This window comes from Musa acuminata, chromosome BXJ2-8, assembly GCF_036884655.1.
Source record: "Musa acuminata AAA Group cultivar baxijiao chromosome BXJ2-8, Cavendish_Baxijiao_AAA, whole genome shotgun sequence".
Classification (NCBI taxonomy): Eukaryota; Viridiplantae; Streptophyta; class Magnoliopsida; order Zingiberales; family Musaceae; genus Musa; species Musa acuminata.
This window is the reverse complement of record NC_088345.1, coordinates 54,051,006-54,070,568: the sequence shown is the minus strand read 5'-3', so window position 1 is coordinate 54,070,568 and position 19,563 is coordinate 54,051,006. Positions and strand designations below refer to the sequence as shown.

Below are 19,563 nucleotides of genomic sequence, written 5' to 3'. Positions count from 1 at the left end.
ACCCGTGGATGTGAGCCACGTCTGCAACGCCTGCTGTTGTCGTGACTTAATCGTATCGCTGGTATCTATTATTCCTATCTGCGTTCTTGGGAACCGCCACATTGACTGCCGGTAAGCGCTCGACATCGCGTTCGGCTTGGTTGTCCGGAGTTCCTCTGTCGCTCGATGGAGTCCGTCGCGGCATCGGTAGCGATTCCCTCGTCGCCGTCTCCCCTCGCCTTATTCTCCCCCAGCAGGAGCGTCCCTCGACGCCCATCCTTCCTCCCGATCGCCTCCAAGAGTAATTCTCAACTTCTTCGTCCTTGTCCTCCTCCTCTTTGATTCGATCCGCAACCTAAAGTTCTCTTTTTTTCTGCCCTTTAGATAGGGAAGATGAGGCCGATCTCAGTTCGAAATCCGAGAGCACCAGTCTCGTGCCTTTCCTCAGCAATAGGGCTCCCATCTCCCCCCTTCCCAAGGTACATCACCTGATCCGCTCTTTTTGGTGTCTTTTGTGGTATCTGTCTAAGATGCGTTTCGTGATTCGTTAGGAAACGGCGATGGGCTTGGTCTTAAGCGCGGCAACTGGAAGAGGGTGGACGACGGGATCGGGAATGGAAGGTCCTCCGGTCCCCGCTGACACCGATTCCGGCGATCAGGCGGTTCTCACCTTTCCCTGGTCCCTGTACACCAGATCGCCCCGTCGTCGGATGCGCGTGGTCTTCACCTGCAACGTCTGCGGCCAGCGGACGACTCGTGCCATCAACCCCCACGCATACACCGATGGCACCGTCTTTGTCCAGGTACACCTTGCGTTGTTGGAACCAAAAAAGAAGTACCTTTTTATTATGCTTTTCTTGCTTGTGCTCTAAAAATGGTTTCTTTTCTTCGATTCTTGCTTCAGTGTTGCGGCTGCAATGTGTTCCATAAACTGGTTGACAATCTGAATCTGTTCCATGGGATGAAATGCTACGTGAGCCCGAGTTTCCGCTACAAGGGAGACATGCCGATCGATTACATTGATGCAGATGGTGATCAGGATATCTTTCCCATCGTATGAGGTGAAGGAGTGGCGTTATGAAAGTGATCTGTAGATATCCCTGTTTATTTGTGACTATGAACAGTGACATTACATATTTAGAGATTGTCTTGCTTACAGAAGTAATATCTGATGGGATTTGTTTCTTTTGATAGATACATACGTTTAATCCTCTGCTTACATTGTGATATTAGTTCATATTTGACATAAAACAAATCACAAAGAGTTTATCAAGCAAAACTTGGCCTTTGAGGTGATCGAGTGGCATTACTTTGTCCTCTTGCATCACGACGGCTCTCTTAGTTCATTGTCTTTTCCTAGTTATACAAGCAAGACTACTGCCTCTTCGATTTAGTTGTTTGTCATATCAATCTTGAGCATCATATTTCTTGTGTGCTTCATTTTTCTTGTGGACAGAACAACTTCTCGGCTAGGATATAGATTTCTGCTATTAATTGTGTTGTGAATCATGGTATGGTGATCGAGCAGCATTCTTAGATTTTGAGAACGTCAAATGTGATAAGAATTTTTAGCTAATACGAGTGGAAGAGAAGCAGTTTGAATTATTGTGGCATTGACTTGAATCTTTCTCTGTCTGGTCAATTGATGAATGTGAACAGGAGAAAGGGGAATTAACAACCATTTGATCCAATTAAATCAAACTAAACGTCTCCTCATTCAACGATAATAAATCTTCCAATGAAACAATCATATCGCTGCGCGTAGCTATTTGACTTTGTCTTCGTTGCAAAATATTGAATAGTGAATCATGGTGATGATTCCACGATATTATTCTCTTTTTTTTTCTTCTTTTTCTCATTATACATTTCCTTCTCCCCCCTCTTCCTCCGTTGTCTCCTTATCACAACTCATAGCCCCCGCTCCTTTATTGCAACCATCCTTGCCCCTTCTCACGACTTTACCTCGTCATAACCCCATCCCCTCGTTGGCATGTTTCCTTGATCCTTTTTTATCTTTTACTCTACCTCGCTTACGGATTATGATAATTTTGATTATGTTTATATTTGAATATATTTATCTTTTGTTATGTATAAATTTTAGTATTATTAATTACATTTGATAGTAATTTTATTTTTTTAAAAAAATTAAATTAAATTAATTAGGAGGATATTGAGTACCCGTGAGTTCTTCACCCTCAATAGGGATTTCCCATCCTCACCCTGTCCTAACGAGGAATAGGACTAGAAGAAAAGATGAGAGATGAGATGGGGACGAAGAAGGATTCCCCCATCCTACCCCATTGATATCTCTACACAAAATAAAAATAAATTAATCATATTTAGCAATACCCTAATTAATTTTTTAAAATTTTTGAGTTAATTAATTAATCACATGCCTAAACTTTTTTATACGAATAAGGAAGTAGGAATCAAATTGATTTTCCTTAACTATATTGCTCAAATAAGGAAATCAAATAATTTAAATAAAAAGTACAAATTAAGGAATCTTTTATTCAGGAAATGGGAGAAAAATATATGTCGATTACATATGGTGACAACCGTGCGTCGTGTTAGAGTATTATTATTATTATTATTATTATTGTTGTTGTTGTTGTTGTTGTTGTTGTTGTTGTTGTTGTTGTTGTTGTTGTTGTTGTTGTTGTTGTTGTTGTTGTTGTTGTTGTTGTTGTTGTTGTTGTTGTTGTTGTTGTTGTTGTTGTTGTTGTTGTTGTTGTTGTTGTTGTTGTTGTTGTTGTTGTTGTGGGAAACAACTTTGAGTCATGGCCTCGGGGCCGACGCGGCTCGATTCGGGTCCGGACGACGGGATCTCCCTAGGGCGTTCCTCGAGCCCATCGAGGTGGTCGGATGCAGCGGTCCGATTCGGGACGGGGTCAACCATCTCCACTGGAGGGGCCTCCTCGGTTGGGGATGCGCCTCGTCTTTTTCCCTGCACGTAGGTCGGGTCGGGAGGCTCGACTCGACCCCTCCGACGATCGAATGAGTAGATGGTGGAGTGGGTAGGAAGGAGAAGAGTTTGAGGTGTCTCCCTGGTGTGTTCTCCCCTCTGTCCTCCACCCGCTCGTTTAGAGTATGAGGGTATTTATAGGGAGGCTTACTGTTTCCTGATGTGCCTGCTTGCAGGGGGCAAGCTGGTTGTGTCTGACATCGGTTTGGCCTGGCGTGAAGAAATGCGTCTCGGCCTGTGTTCCGGTCCATTTGACCGGGTGCCGTCGCGTCATCCGAGGCGTGAGGCGTCATCTGACGTCAACCGAGTCTTATCATAATTACTATTCTCATCAATTATTATTGATGTTGTGGCTTAGTCTTGTATTATTTCCAGAGAGATTATCTAATGCTTTGACCTTTTTATTTGGTCATTCTTTTTGGCGGAGAGACTTCGTTCGATGTCCCATATAAATTAACATTCACTAAAGCTATCGGATGCTAATCCTCGTCCTTCCAATTTACTGCTGTTACAACTCGGGTAAAGCGGACTGGTCCTCCTCTAGTTCATAGTATTCTACGCAGGAATAAGATCAAAGTGTCATCGGCACACGTTTCCTCCAAAACTTATGCCAAGCATGTATGCCGAGAAAGTTGAATGGGCCATAGTCGAGTTTATAGATTTCTTCGGACATTATCTCTTACCACAGCATAGTCAACTTACCATCAGAACCTGTGGGTGCGCACGAGAGAATAAGGTAGGTGTTTCGGACTGGCTTCGTCGGCAGCATTCTCGATTTGCAGCTCATCTATTTTATAGAAGGTGGAGTAGGTGAGAATGGCCATCTCTGATGTGGGATTCGTCGATCCATCCATTATTGACAGGATGTGCTTTTGCTTCAGTCAAAGGTTTGCCACGTACTTTCACAAAGTTTTGCTGCGCGCTTCTCAGTCAACGTTCTCGAAAAGCTGCTGCATGCATACGCAGGTTTTGCACATGTCCTTCTCGTCGCCCTGCTGCGTTCCAAGGAAGAACCAGCGACTGCTGCAACTATGTTCACACAGTGTAGAACAGGGCTCCGTGGTGGGAGAAACTAAGGGAGAAGATGGCCTTTTAATGCTGCTAACGACACTCGCAATCATGGATGCGTCGGAGACGACTAGTCGTACAGATCAGCTCATTAATTTTCTTGGGCAGGCAGGCAGGCAGGCAGTTGGGGTGGGGTGCTTCTTCTCCTTCCTTGGGGAGGGTATTTGGATTACCACAAGTATCAGATCTTGCACCGGCGTTGCTGTTGCATGTCAAATTGAAGCCTCGGCTTCATTCATCACATACGAACTCCTCGTTCTCTTTTATAAACATCGACAAACATATAACTACAAAAGAAAGATGAAGAGAGAATCGATCAGTTTAATTGAAGAGGAAGAGGAGGAGACAGAGTCCTCCTCTTCCAAAGGTTCACCTCCTTCTTTGGCTCCACGGCCGCCACCATCCCACCGAGGATGATCGGCGCAGAGTGAGGAATGATCACCTCGTCCTCCTCAGCATCGCTGCCTTCATCGCCAGCGTAGTAAGTGCCCTCCCCGCCGTCTTCACTCTCCAGCACCTTCCTCCAGTCGAAATCCCCCAGGCTCTCGCGGCTGCTAGCAAATCTCCTCGTCTGCCCGAGCAGGGGCGCTCTAGCCGGCACCGCCGCGGCGGCCCGCGTAGTTGGCCTCGTGGCGCCGCTTTCCCCCGCGTCGGGTCCTCTGCTCGCCGCCGCCTTACCCTTGCGCCGGAATATCTTGCGGATGATGAATGACGGCTTCCTTTCCCGTCGGTCGGGCGACGGCTTTTTGCACCGGGAGGCCATCTTCCTGAGCTTGATCTGGCCCATGCACGTGACCTTGGGGGACGTGGGTTCCTCCGGCGTCTCGAAGCCGCCCCTGTTCTTCTGTTTGCGTCGGGCCTCCATGGGTACGATCGACACCATCGGCCCCGAGAAGCCCTTGTTCTGAAGCGCCCTCATCTTCGCGGGATTCTCGCGTCCCGGGCTATATGGATGGTGTGGGATATGGGAGAAGGAGGCACGGTTGGGGAGGAAGCTGATGATGGACGACCTTCTTGGTTTCTCCATGTATACAAGAGGCTGTAGCCGTAGAATAGCGTGGAATCACCACCAATTCCTATATCACCGGACCGAAGCTTCCGCACTACAGAAAAGGAAGGAACTTGATGAACTGTGGAAGAGAGAGAGAGAGAGAGAGAGAGAGAGAGAGAGAGAGAGAGAGAGAGAGAGAGAGAGAGGTGATATAGGAGGAGGAGGAGGAAGACAGAGAGAGGCGATATAGGAGGAGGAGGAGGAGGAGGAAGACAGGAAGAAGCTGGTGGAAGGAGAACGGCAAAGAAAGGCTCAACAAGTACCGCGTCTCGGTGGGTAGATAGATGACTCGGTAATTTAAAATGGGGCGGAGTTGCGGGGACGACTCTCTCAACGTTTTCGTGCGCTTCAGGGCGGGAGTTAATTGGGAGGTTGCACAGGGGCCCCTTTGCTTTGGCGAATCACGACGAGGCTTGAATGGACGCGAGATCGACACGCACCTACCGGCCCATCCTTACCAGAGAAACTCGTAGTCCCCCGCGGCAGGCCGTAGAAAACGCGCGTGGGATTGACGCGTGCGTGTGTGGATATATATATATATATATATATATATATATATATATATATATATGCACACACACGAAGGATGTAAAGGAACATGACACAAGATTGCTATTCGCTTATACGGAGGGTGGATTATAAACTTATATAATCCATCACAATGACCGTACACCTATATACACTAATCTGAACATCAAAATGCATAATAGAAGAAAATTATATAAAGATGGTTGATGGATTATATATGATAAAACAAATAAACTCATTACAAGTTAAAATATATGAAAAGGTCTTTCTTGATATATCACGAAAGAGAATTTATGTGATTTCTCTATATTTGATTTGATCTAACTTGGGTTTGTGCATAAATAGATGATAACAATGTTGTCGGAGTAGATCATTGATGAATGATTTAATAAAATATATATATTTCAGACAAAAGAGATATGATGCATGAAAGTTCACCACCTACAGCTCGATTTTCTACTTCAGTCACAGATTGTGTAACAATTTTTGCTTTCATAAATACCAAGAAATAATATTAGTATATAATGTATCTTGTGACTGGAATAAAATCATCTTGATTACTAACCCAGTCAATATCACATAAGACATAAACTAAGAGTTTGATGTAAATGGTAAAATATTCTTCAAATATCATAACAATCGCTTTATAATAGTCCAATGTTGTGTAAGATTATGTATATATTGTACAATTTTATTGATATTAAATGAAATATTTGATCGGATAAGAGATAAGTCTTGAAAAGCTCCAATAACACTTCCTTTGCACTACTATACATGTTCTGATTAATATAAGTCTATGATGTATATATGTTGAGAAAAAAAAATCTTTAAATAACCTCAACACTAAAGAAATAATGAATATCATCAAAATATTTACAAGAAAAATTGCGTGAGAGAGCCGGTAAGAATTGATCTACAAGGAGTGTGTAACTGCATCTGCATGTAACAATGAGATCATCAACATACATAAGAAAAATATCTTGTGTTTGTCTCAATAACTTTTTATTGTCAGCATTTGCAAGAACAGAAATGTAATTGTCATAAAAACTGAAATGATCAGATTGGGCTCATTCAATTCTGGTTTCTTGATCAATTCAATTTATCGATTGATGTGGTCCAACATTTCCAAGTCACATCTACAGCAATTAGAACGACCTCCTTACCATTGTCCACCATTCGGATGCCTTTCAAAGGTGTCGTTGATTCAAATCCCTTTTGCAGCATATAACGCCTGCTTCCTGCAATCCGGACGAGTACTTTCTGTGGGACTTGATTGCGCCATATGCGTGATGCAGAAATAGAGAAATTCGGTATGTATTCATACCACAGTATTCTAGTTGCAATGATCTCATTGGTTGAGCAAACCAAGCAAAGACCAAGGAAAACAAAAATACAAGTTAGACCATATGATATGCATCAGTTGACAAACACTTCACTACAAAATGAGAAATTGGCTACAACCAACTGTTCAAGTTATCGGCTGCCTAGCTGACATGGAAAAATCACAAAAACCAGAAATTTAGCATGCTTCTAAGATCATAGTCATACATAATGCCTTATTATTTAATGTGGTCATAGTCAAAATATTAGAGCAACGCATTTCATGGTCACTTGCATCAACAGGAAATATTCGACCAGTCCATAAGCAGTCATTTAATCTACGCAATCTACATGGATGGCTCTGAATAACAAGACTAGTGTTTATGTTATTGAGCTACAATATGCCTAATACAAAATGTAGTCTAGAGAAGTTTTCATGAAGTGACTATCTTCGTGTCTTTTCTTCTTATTCTTCTTCTTTCCTTTTTCTTTTGAGAATAATAGAGGGTGGTGATCCCACAGTATTACCTAGGCTTAATAATTCCACTAGGCCAACAAGATACCACTTTTCTTTCTAAAAGTCAACAGCAATTTTCAGCTCAAGTTTCTGTTTCTTACCTTCTCAGCAATCTCCTCATCAAACGTCACTTTTGATCATAATCTCGTTCCTCATCAATCTCTTCTTCACTGTCGGGCACTGAAGATTAGCTAGAACATGAGGTAGACAGGAGATGCCATCGTTGAACAAGATTAGCTAACTATATAATGTGCAAAAACAATCAAAATGTCACAGACAGAAAACAGTGGTAATAAAAAGAGAGAATCCGTTTGCAGAGATGCTGCAAATGCAAAAAATCCTGTATCAATATACTGTACATGCTTTTTATATTTCAAGCAACGGATAAGCCCAGCTAATTCTTCTTGGACATGTTCCTGCATGCTGACATGCAATCCGAAGACAAGACCTAGAGACTGTCCAGCCATGGTAATGTCACCCGGTTTTCCATTAACAGATATCTTGTTGCCTTTGGGATTAGCAGCAAATCCTCTTGCAAATCACGACATTAATTTACAATTAGGATGGCCTACAAACAAGTTGGAACCAACAAATATACTTCAAACCATTGGGAGATGAAGTTCATCTCTCATGGCTGCAACATCAGCTACCAGAATTTAGCTAGTAGCCATCAATCGTAGTCCATCATTCACATCTTCCATTGATCCCAGAAATGCCTGATCCACCACCTGAACAACCTCTTGCACCAATTGGGTTCAGCTTAGCTCACAATTTTATTCAAGGAATTTCCATGCTACTCTGCTTGGAACTTCCATACTCTTCATACCTGATGTTCACAGTTAACACCAAACCATCATCTTACTTAACAAAATGCTCTGCGACTGCCAAAGGTTTCCATTTGATATGATCCAGAAACAATGCTTTCAAATATAGAGACATTAAAAACTCTCATCAGTTTATTATATTTCATAATATTATAGACAATCAACAGAGATCTGCACTGTCAGTTGCATCATTGTGACTCAAAGTAACTAATTTAGCATTAAACTGGTACGTAGTAATTTGACAAGAATTTTTTTGCAAATTTTGACCTCGATTAGAGAATTAGAGGTGCTGCTACATCTCAAAGAACCACAGATTAGAAAACCTACAACCAGAATAACCTGTAATTGTATTACATAAAATGTTATACGAACACTTCCAATCATCCATGGTTTAATGGATATCAGAAATATGGTTTAATGTTATATGAAAAATCAGAAATATCAGCAAAGCCAGCGGAAAGGAGAACAACTTCTGTCGCTCCCATGGTTTAATGGCTCCAAGAAGTTTAAACATGTGTAGAACAAGACGAGAGTAAATTCATGACTAATTTCTGTCGCTCTTATTTCTTTTATTGGACTTTGAGTAGGAAAGTAAGCAACTAATCTAAAACATTATGGCTAGAACAAACTTCAGTCATCTAAAAAACAAATTTTGATGTAGATAATCAGCAGGAGGATGCATGGAAGGTGTTCTTAAAGAAAGGAGGATCAAAAAGAGTACCTCTTATGCAGGTCCTGATGATATACCCGGACAGCCACAACTGGAAAGGACTTATCTGGTAACATTGTTAACGCAGTCCCCCTTAAAATCATCAATGCTTCCAGTGCTACTGGTACCATTAGCATCACTAGGCCTCAGAGATGACTGTTCCAGGTTCCAGCAGAATCATGAGAACTTTTATGAGAATTAAACCAACAAATCGATGTTGTATTCCAGACTAAAATCGGAATCAGCAAAAAAGTCCCAAATTAGCAACAAACAGGGGAAAGGAGCTCGGCCGAGAAACCTCGAAAGCAAGGCGAGGCTTGCATCCCATGAGCTGCAGGGTGCGCAGAAATCTCAGCTTCATCTTCTCGATCCGGAACAATTCCTCCATAAACATCGGAAAAACCATTCGATCGGAATCCAACCGATGGATGGTTGATCCTGATCGGGCGACGGAAGCGGGAACCGGGATTTGGGGATCCGAAGAGGCGCGAGACGAGGCGTGAGTCCAACCCAATTGGGAATCCTGATCGACCCAACGACCCAAAAACCAAAGAAGGAAGCGAGAGATTTTGGCGTGAATCTCAAAGGCAACGATCAAGATGTTGCACGTCTCGCAACGCATCATGCGTTGGACGAGTACACGTGTTGCTGTACCCACGAGTCATAGGGTCAACGGAGAGGCCACCAATGTCCTTCTCACGCATTAACGGAGACCTGACATGTGTTGCTGATGGTGCCACCTTGGCCAGTCGGTTCTCACGAGCCCAGTGAGTTGAGTCACGTGCAAGTTATGCTAAAGGCCTTCGAGACGAGCTCATCCCGAAAGGCGTAGGCGGTGCTGGACCACTTGGTTCGAACCACCGGTCTGTGCGAGGTTCTAATTAACTGGTTCAAGATCGATCTATAATTGTTACCCGCTTATTAGGCCGGTTCGAGTGAGCTGAACCGGCCGGTTCAAAGCCCGATTTATCCGCATTGGCTATATTAACCCCTAGCTGACGCCGCTCGGGGTCTCCTGCTTCTTTCCCTCTTTTCCACCGTATCGTGTGGCCAATCCTTCTTTGGCTTCTTCCGATGGCCGGCGGCGGAAGGGCGAGACCGAACATACTGGTGACAGGGACGCCGGGAACAGGGAAGACGACAACATGCTCGCTCCTTGCCGACGCCACTGGTGTCTGCCACATCAACGTCGGCGACCTCGTTCGGGAGAAGGGCCTCCACGACGGCTGGGACGAGGAGTTCGAGTGTCACATCATCAACGAGGACCTGGTTCGGATCCGTGACCCTAAACCTTGAGTTGTTTGTTCTCGTAACCCTACTTTTACATATGGAATTATTTTACGTCTTGTTTAATGTCTGATTGATTATTCAGTGGCCAAAAGGCCAAAGAATAAAAACCGAAAATTTTCGGATTTTTAGGTTGTCGTATAAGAGGCTTGAAATTTACATTTTATAGTGATCGAGGAAGGTTTGATGGGTTCGAAGGTAGGTTGTTATTTTTATTTTTCTCAGAGGAAATGGTTGAATTCTGTCGTTTTTCTGGGAAACGCAAGACAATGAGAAAAATATAGAGTTTATTTGTTTTCCTGAAATCTGTATGGAAAACAGTGTTGATCTAATATCTTTACCACGAGTACCGTGGTGAAGAACTTGAGGCTCCAAGTTATGTTTGCAAAAGCCATGGGTATATAGAACTTTGGGTCTTCGCTGACCTCCAACAGCTCCACCATTACCTACAAAATTGATCTGTTTTTTGCTTGTTTGCTCGAACAAGGAACCCTGGAAACTTGGTCGCTAAGTAATGCTTGGAGTTTGAGGTTCTCTTAGGAGTTTTCTTCTCCTTTGTTATTGTGCTATACCATTCATTTGACAAACACATGATGTTGAAGTTTTAAATCTTTTAGATATAGAATCAGTCGGTCATAGAGTACGGTTGACTTCACTGCTTTTAGATATTTAGACCTATTGGAAATTTGATCTTAATGTTTATTTACTCTCCTTTCTTCTAATTTATTCTTTTAATTTTATTTTTTGATTATCCATTTCACTTTCTTTCTATATTCTTGTTTGCCTTTTTTACAATTGTATAACCAGGAGTATTTAGATACACAGAATCAGCATAACAAACCATTAAATCCATGAATAAGCAGTTTGTATCAGACATTTGTTTGCTCTGTTTTGCCAGATCCCATCAATTTTTCCAGGAAATTATTTTGGTGCCCTAATTTCTTGCTTTCTCATATTACTTCTTATTACATATCAGAACTGAATAACTTAATTGCCAATGTTCATATTACTTAGCAGTAGTAGCTGCAATGCCTGAGACTTTCCAATCTCTATATGCTTCTGACTGGCTCCTTATGTCAGTCTTTTTGCACATTTTTTATGTGAAAACCTGCCTAGTTGTATATTAGGTTGAACTACACTATGGACCACTAACTCAGTACATCAAGTGGAATTTTTATGGCTTATGATGATGAGGGAGAAATTTAAGTACAGGAGAAATGGAAAAGAATGGACAACTAACCTATGTATTGGAGATTTTATAAAGTGGACGTGAACACATTAGTGCTCGAGGTCAAGTGATGTATTTGTTTCATGCAGACAAAATCCATTTTTGAAGGTTTATGGAGATATATTTTTGTGGCAAACCCATCAAATTGTTTCTTGGTGATGGTATGTACAGGAAAATTTGGAAGAATTGTTATTCATTAGTTTTTTGATGCAGCACACAAGATCATGAATTTCACTCTATTCATGCACATAAATCTAGGGGCATAAGGTTTTGGAGTTGAATGAGTTTGATTACGCAAAAACAACAACATGGAGACATTAAACTGGTTTTGATCCTTTTGACACAATTGTGGGTTGGTGGATCAGTGGTCGACTTCTTCCCTGGAGCTGTATTGACTAACAAACACAGTCTTAAAAGAAAGGAGACCTTGAAAAGAGAAGCGGAAAGAAATGGCAGCACTGACAATAAATCATCAAAGCGACATGATTAGTTCACGACCTTTAAAAAGTTTAAGACAAGATGCTCATGTTGGTCGTTCCACCTTTTTCCTTCTGTTTAAATTAGTTTGGATCATTTCGATTTCCTTTCTTTCTGTCTCCTTAAAACTACATTGGCATTATATTACTCTGACTGACTATGAGGATGCAAGGATCTGGTAGATTAATTTATTCAAATAACTTCTCCAAAGATCTGCTTGAAGGCCAATGTAGATGTTCCACCTATGAAAACATGGTTGAAGCTGTGTTTCACAGCTGATAAAGATCAATATGATACATCGACTCATCTCCACCCTTAGCAGGGGACACTTCTGTGAGTAAATTAACTTGTAAGGTAACCACAGTCTGCCTCCTTGTCTTGAGATGCAGGAAATAGAATTGTTGTTCTAAGAATGTATTGCCATGCTGAGAAGAAGGTTTATATTCTCTCAACAGATTTCTTTCACATGCTGAACCTCATAGTTCTTTCTTGCAACCTTCAACAATCGAGTGCTCTTCATATGTTAAACAGCTAGAAGCTTTAGCAGGTTCCATGCTATTCTGTTATGTTCGAAAGAGTAAGTTTTTACAAGATATTTGTCAACTTGTTCTTTGAAGGAAAAAACTTCAGTATCTGAACCAGTTTCACAAATGTTTTTTGTGCCCTCTTTTTTATTCTGGTATGTTATATTTAAGCTTTCTCATTGAGTTTATCAGCTCTGTTACTTTTGATTAGATGGTTTGTAGTCAATTAGTTCTTTTGCTAGATGCACAAAATAGTATTATGGGCGGAGGTTTATAGGAATATAAATGTGCTTAAAAATGATATGATCTGTTATTTTCCACGAGAAATGAGAAAATTGTGATCATGTAACAATAATTACATAATCACAAAAATGGGTTAGTGACAACAATGAGATAGATCCTCAAAGAAATGAATGATCACAAGGGTGGAAAAAGGTGATGTTTGCAGAATAATTATGATTATTATCACAATAACTTTCATTTACCTGTGTAGGTTGATTTTCTCTCATCTTTCAAACTAAAATTAATGAAGCTACTTGTAGTACATTCCTAATGAGCTGCTTAAGGTTCATTGTTCACTCGTGATACACCCACATTAACTTTTTGCCCTTAATTTGGTGTATAGGTGTGCGACGAACTCGAGGACAAGATGGAAGATGGTGGAAATATTGTGGACTATCATGGTTGTGATTTCTTCCCTGAACGTTGGTTTGATTGTGTGGTTGTTCTTCAGACTGATAATTCTATTTTGCATGATCGCTTATCTAGCAGGTATGTACACTAATCTACGAAACAGTTTGTGATTTCTTTTTTTGTTTGCTTATTGATTTTGCTAGTGTCCTTTTTTTATTTTCGTGACTTGTGGCTATCAATTTCTCTATTGCTTACTTGCAGAGGTTACATGGGCCCAAAGCTTATCAACAATATTGAGTGTGAGATCTTTCAAGTTCTACTGGAGGAGGCAAAGGCAAGCTACCCAGAAGACATCGTGATAGCTTTGCAGAGTGACACCGTGGAAGACATTAGTAGGAATGTGACCAAATTGACAGAATGGTTCAATAACTGGAGGCCACGTAGATCCTCTTAAGTATAATATAGCCATTAGGAATGCATCTATCTTGTTTATCTGTTGACATAAAAGCTAGAGAGAGATTACTCTCAATTAGAATATGGTCATTTATGAATGTGTCTTTTTTTTGTTAGTGTGAGACATAAAAAGCTGAAGAGGGATTACTTTCATGGAGGGACAGTGAACCAAATAAAAAGTTTGGTTGTATGTGTTTGCATTAGTAATATTTGCTTACCTCACTATTGAAAACTAGATTTTTGTTTGAAATTTATGATTATAAATCTTATGGATTTCTTCAGGTTGAAAATGAGGATTTGACAAATATGCTTGTTTACAGGAGTCCAACCAAGGTTTCAATTGGAGTGAAAAAACAACAGGAAATCGGTTTGTTGATTCTTCATTCACTCTGTTTGCAATTAATGAAACTAAGATATTGATTTTGATTCAAGTTTTCATTAGGCCTACCAACTGCATCTTTTGCTAAGCTCAGCTTATCTCTGTACAATCCCTAAGATGGTTTTCAACATATATTTTGCTTTAACTTTCCTCAGTACTCGATCATTATTTTAGAACTAATATCACTTAGCAGGGCTTTTTATATCCCTTTGTTCCTAATTATTATCATACGTATAAAATTTTCTTCTGCTATCGCAAAATGGTGATATGGTGATATAGCCATATGGCTTGATTGTATAATGTGAGCAGCAAAATCTGATGGTATACACAGCATTTATTGCTTCATGAGCAACAGTCAAACCTTGAACCAACCATTGAACAGCAGGGTTTAAGCAGGTCCAAATGAGAAGTACCTATGAGAAATTAACAATGAGACATTTGGATGCCCCTATGGCCTGCACAAATTCACCATGCAACATCCACATTCATCCTAATATACAATCCCAAAAGTATTTGCAGCCATGCCATCATCTGTTATCGACCTTCACCCCTGTTCAAAAGCCTCGATGCAAGGAGTCATCTCATTCACCACCTTTGTTTTCTAGTCGCGCATCAGAAGATCATCATACAAATTCACAGAATCCTTGGAGAACTGTGTCAGTGATTCGAAGATGCTGGCCAAGCCTATTTTGAATCCGTTGATGGTGATCTCGTGGGTACTCCGCATGCGATCACGATGCTTCGCTTTCTCCGCTTCCAACTTTCTCCTGCACATGTCTAACAGCTCTTTCCTCCCTGATAAATACTCGATCCGCTGACGCATATCTGGCTCAGGCTTATCTTCAGAAAGCTTGGACTCCAAAACCTTGTTCTCTGCTTTCTGCAATGCCAGAACCTTATGGTCAAGCTCCTTTGCAAGCCTATCGACCTTTCGTTTCTGCTGCTGTTCCTCCCCTTGCGTGATCCATAAACCTCTCACGGTTCTGATGAAATTTCTCATGCTGCAGGATACAGATTGATCATGCAGTTTTCTTAGTGAGGTTAACCACTCATGACAGATAACAACCATAGCAGGTGTTCCAGCTTTGTGTGAAGGAAATAGGGATCTAGCTCGAGAATAGTATTCCATGTCAGATAAAAGAAACTTCGATAGCCATCCATCAAGAGCTTCAACATATGCTTTCTGTGCTGCGATATAGCCTGTAAAGCATGACCTCCAATTACGAAGCTCAGTCTCCAGCATGATAGTCGCAAGACGATGTGATTCATTGCAGAATTTTCCATAAGCAGGGCATGTGAATGAGTTCACTTCGAACATTATCTGTTTTTGGGTTTCGTGTGACTCTACCATTATCTTCCAGGTCCGTGTTAGGCTGCAAAAGTGAAAAAGAATGACGGAGAATGCATAGTTACTAACAGAAGAAGAAAGAACATGTGATATTTGCCAACCATGCATCTGGTGATCCACTATTTTTCTTACCCTTGTAGCAGTTCTATGATTTGCGGCTGCAGTTCTTCATCTCTCAATTTCTGTATTCTTTCTGATATTGATTCAGCTGCTCGTAATGCCACCCAGATTCTTGCATACAGGTCTCTTGCAATAGCCCTGGTTTTGTCAACTGAGCGTGATTTGGCTCCCTTAGCTTCTTTGGTTCTTAGCTGCAAGCATTTCTTCTGGTAATCTTGCCAGGTGTGATCTCCAGCCTAAAAAAGAATGACAAGCCGTGAAAAAGATTTCTAGTTGAGAATATGCTTAGAATAGAATATTCATTTGGCAAATCTTTGGCTTCCTCGTACCATAACATATGCAACATCAAGATACACAGTCAACTTTCTCGCATTTCCTAGTGCTTCATTGTCACTAATAAACCCATTCGAAGAAATAATGACAGGAAGTCATAAACGGAGAAGATATACGTAGTGAAAATGGAGAGGAAGCCTTCACCCCAACAATTTATAGCCAATTTATATACTTGCTGGAGGGAAAATAGATCAGGCTTAACTGAGTCTTGCTTTATTGTTAGTTTAATCCTTGAATAGCTACCCTTTGGGAGCAGAGATATGCGATGATCCAAATTTTGAGGAATATATGTGCACCAACAGACTTTACAGGGGTTGAGGTGGAAATATGAATTTGCCTGGGCATCGATTTATACACAAAAAAGAGCACCTTATTTTGTGGAGCTCAAAGTTCGAAGAATATACCAAGAATAAATCCAGAGAGCAAATAAGCCTTATCGTTGTTTGAGACATTGAAAAATAGAGAGGAATAGTAATTTTATGGCATAGACTATAATTTTCTATGTCCATTATGAAATTAATCTTTCACTTCTTCCCTGAATGTGTCATGGTCAGTATGATTACTCTTTTTTGCACCTAAGCAACAAAAGTTGCCTGTCGTGGTATCAGTCTCATAAGAAGGCTTTTGTTGGTGAAAAATCAAGTGAATGTTGAAGACAAGTGTACCTTCACTTCTTCATATAGCTTTTTCTCCCAAGCATACAACCTTCCTAGAGTTTGTGAGTGGCTTCCTGATTCCATCCCGACATAGACATCGGAAAACTCACTCTTGCTTTCTGTCCATGATGCTGTACTATTTGAGCTCGATGCAAGTTGACTCCTATAAGATGAGGAGAGAGATGGAGACTGATGCCATGTAATTGCCTGAACGACTCCTGTATGAACAATGGATGCGCACCCAATATCAGTAAAACTAAAGTGCCATTCCTTGGACTTGATGTTTACCAATAGGAAGAGTTTATCCAAAACATGAAAATATGTAAACATGATGAATGCCCCCATAATTGATACTCTTCATGTATAATGTTGGGCAAAAATAACAGAGAAGGACAATGCATGATCCAGAATTAAGTTTACTTGGTTTAGAGAAATAGTAGTGGTAAACATTTATTTCATTACAGCAAAGCAATCTAGTGTTCATGCAAGTAGAGAACTCAAAACTCATCCATGGTTGAAAAGGTTCCTATACTCGGGAAGAAAGAGGTAATATAGTTTTCCCTTCTCAATGAGTGCTGTAAAACAAGTGAATACTAATAAGCCTTGTATCCCATCAGGACATTAGCAAGACTAATCAATTAGAATCTTCATACCAGTTCAAGAAATGGAAGTGATAAGACAACAGCTAACGCAGAGATCAATGAAGATAAGGTGAAAAAGAGCAGAAGTACAAGAACAAGAGTAATCCAGTCATACCAAGAGATGAAGAACAAGGGAATAATGAAGCCAAAGAGTAAACTTTGTTCTTTAACCACATCGAAACCTTTTACTTGCTTCTGCTCTCCTTCCCTAACCTCTATCCAGCTTTAGTGCAATAAAACCAGGGAGAACCCACAATGAAAAGAATAGCAGAAAAGGCAGGGAAAAAATCGACCTTTTATCTCCTCCGGCCCCGACGAGGGCTGAACCATGTTGGCCTCCAGCATCCTCGAGACCTCCTTCCCAGCATTATATGCCCTGATGAAATGGTCTTCAACATCTCTCAGTGCTTGTAAAAGCTCTCGTCCCTTTTCTGGCGTTTCCAAGACAGCCAGCTCCTGTTCTTGCCCGGCGTCGCTTCCTTGCACCACCATTCTGCCACCACCGCTCTCAGGCGTCTCTCCCACACCCAAAGCTACCATCTTTTCTTTATCGTCCACCACTGTCCCGTCTTTCGCCTCGTCCTCCTCCTCCTCCTCCTCCGCTTCCTCGAGTTCCGGGATGCCCTCTTGCTCCCTCACCGCCCTCAAATCTTCATCTGAGTTCGGGTCCAGTCCCCTTATCATGACCACCGGCTCCTCTGCCGGCCGGACCTCATCGAACGGGCTGAAGAAGTCCCAACCAAACACCTCCGGCGGCGGAGACGGCGGCCTCGGTCTCGCCGCAGAGAAGAAGTACCCGCAACTCGTCTCCCCTGCCCTCATATCCTCCTCTTCCTCCTCCTCCTCATGGTCCTCCTCCTCCGCTTCCACAGCATCCGCTGCATCTGCATATCCTGCCGAGCTTGAGTTCGACGGCGAGGAGGGAGGAGGGGAGGGGTGGTAGGCTACAGATTCGGTCTTTGGTTCCGACGGCATCTGGCGGAGGTAGGCGCAAGAGGAGGACGCCGGAGCGGGGTCACCGTCGCCAGACGCAGCGGGGAGTGTTATAAGGAGGGGCGCGGGCGCAGAGAGGCGGGCAACGAAAATGTCGATGGCGGCGGCGACCGCGTTCAGTGAATGAATGTATGCAGCGTGAGCGGCGGCGAGGTCGTACCGGCGCTCCACCGCCGCCCTGATCAGTCGCTTCCTCTCGCGACACAGCGCCACCGGGTCGTCGTCCTCGCCGCTTCCCCCTAGCCTTGACGCCGCGCAACCCCCCATGTGGCGCCCCTCTGTGTGCGCCTCTGAGAGCGAGAGAGAGAGAGAGAGAGAAGCGGGCGGAATATGGGTGGGATGGCGGGTGCAGAGATCAGAGGTTTAGGACAGCATTTATATACAAAGAGAAAGAGAGAGAGAGAGAGAGAGAGAGAGAGAGAGGATGGATGGTCAAAGTCAAAGCTACAGAAGGGAGTGGGGAGGCGTTCCTTGTGTCCAGTTTGCACGAAGGCTGGGATAAACCCTCAAAATAGAGGCAAAGTGAGTCCAAATGGTGAAGACGATGAGGGCATGGCATACAAGCTTCAGACTTAATACGTTGATTAAACCCCGTGATGGGAGGATTACCTGATCACAGTCTCTTGTTAATGATTATTCATTCTATGATATCATCATCCTTATTACACCAGTGAGGATGAGGGCGACAACACTCGAAGTCTGTCCATGGCTACTCCCTTCACAAAGAATATTTTCCACAGTCGCCTGCAGCTTTCTGGCATCAGGAGGGACATGTTTGATTCTTTCTTACTTACCTCAGTAAAAACACAGATTTGCTTCCACAAGCACTCCATGTACAAGTCTGCAGCTCATCAAATGAGACAGAGGCAACTCTCCGATGCTCCTCGAGTCCTCTCGGTTCCTCCACTAATGAACGTCAATTATTTGCAGCCTGCTGCATAACCTTTTAGCTCCAGAAGAGCTCTCTGAAGGTTAACACTGTGTTCAGTGCCGACGTAGGAGGAAATGCTCAGAGCACATCCACTCCCACTGGAACACCCAATGCTACCGAATGCTTTTTGGCAGCAAGACCTCCATCCTCCCTTTGTGTTCGACCTTCCCCACGTTGGCATATTCGTGTCCGACGACCCTGTCGATCCGCACCATACATCATCATACACGCAGCCATGCCACCGTCACCTTGCAATGACTCTCTTCCACACGACGCCACGGTGGAGCGGGAGGCTGCAGCCATGGATGGGTTCCCTCATTTGACCGGTAGCGACGCTGGCTTTTCTGTCGTCTCGGGCGTCTCGCCGCACCACAGCAACGCGTCTCTCCATGACACACTTATCCCATCTGCCACTGTTTCCATGGAGAGTCGTGCTGTGGCTAATAAAAGCCGGGAGCAGACGGGTGGGGACAGCAATGCGGCTTCCCGAGGAGGAGGACGAGGAGCAAATGCTGGAGACACGGGACGGTGTCCTGCTTGCTTCGTCACATCCGGGGAGCACCCGACATGGGCTATACATGGGCTTGGGCTGGTGTTCT

The 19,563-nt window shown here is 42.7% G+C and overlaps 4 protein-coding genes and 1 long non-coding RNA gene across 6 annotated transcripts; 2 read left to right on the top strand and 3 right to left on the bottom strand.

The window, feature by feature from the left end:
• Positions 1-69: 69 nt before the first annotated feature.
• Positions 70-1,172, top strand: LOC135618291 (uncharacterized). The gene is made up of 4 exons (XM_065119170.1): positions 70-280; positions 364-458; positions 531-782; positions 884-1,172. The coding sequence occupies exons 1-4, from the start codon at positions 166-168 to the stop codon at positions 1,037-1,039; spliced, it is 618 nt and encodes a 205-aa protein (XP_064975242.1). The 5' UTR covers positions 70-165; the 3' UTR covers positions 1,040-1,172.
• Positions 1,173-4,253: 3,081 nt separating this feature from the next.
• On the bottom strand, positions 4,254-5,330 carry LOC135620338 (uncharacterized protein At1g76070-like). Its single transcript, XM_065123233.1, has one exon. It carries the CDS (start codon positions 5,037-5,039, stop codon positions 4,329-4,331), a length of 711 nt encoding a protein of 236 aa, XP_064979305.1. The 5' UTR covers positions 5,040-5,330; the 3' UTR covers positions 4,254-4,328.
• Positions 5,331-6,634: 1,304 nt separating this feature from the next.
• Positions 6,635-9,490, bottom strand: LOC135620337 (uncharacterized). 2 transcript variants are annotated; one of them, XR_010489692.1, is made up of 3 exons: positions 9,260-9,490; positions 8,974-9,117; positions 6,635-8,254 (listed from the first exon to the last, which is right to left on the bottom strand). It is a non-coding gene; the product is annotated as an uncharacterized LOC135620337 (long non-coding RNA). The 2 variants fall into 2 exon arrangements; XR_010489693.1 differs by having other exon boundaries at positions 6,635-7,619.
• A 492-nt stretch (positions 9,491-9,982) lies between these two features.
• Positions 9,983-13,798, top strand: LOC135620336 (adenylate kinase isoenzyme 6 homolog). The gene is made up of 3 exons (XM_065123232.1): positions 9,983-10,230; positions 13,103-13,248; positions 13,372-13,798. The coding sequence occupies exons 1-3, from the start codon at positions 10,036-10,038 to the stop codon at positions 13,562-13,564; spliced, it is 534 nt and encodes a 177-aa protein (XP_064979304.1). The 5' UTR covers positions 9,983-10,035; the 3' UTR covers positions 13,565-13,798.
• A 433-nt stretch (positions 13,799-14,231) lies between these two features.
• On the bottom strand, positions 14,232-18,397 carry LOC135620335 (protein ALTERED PHOSPHATE STARVATION RESPONSE 1-like). Its single transcript, XM_065123231.1, has 4 exons — positions 17,334-18,397; positions 16,409-16,617; positions 15,423-15,646; positions 14,232-15,315 (listed from the first exon to the last, which is right to left on the bottom strand). The coding sequence occupies exons 1-4, from the start codon at positions 18,298-18,300 to the stop codon at positions 14,544-14,546; spliced, it is 2,172 nt and encodes a 723-aa protein (XP_064979303.1). The 5' UTR covers positions 18,301-18,397; the 3' UTR covers positions 14,232-14,543.
• Positions 18,398-19,563: the final 1,166 nt, after the last annotated feature.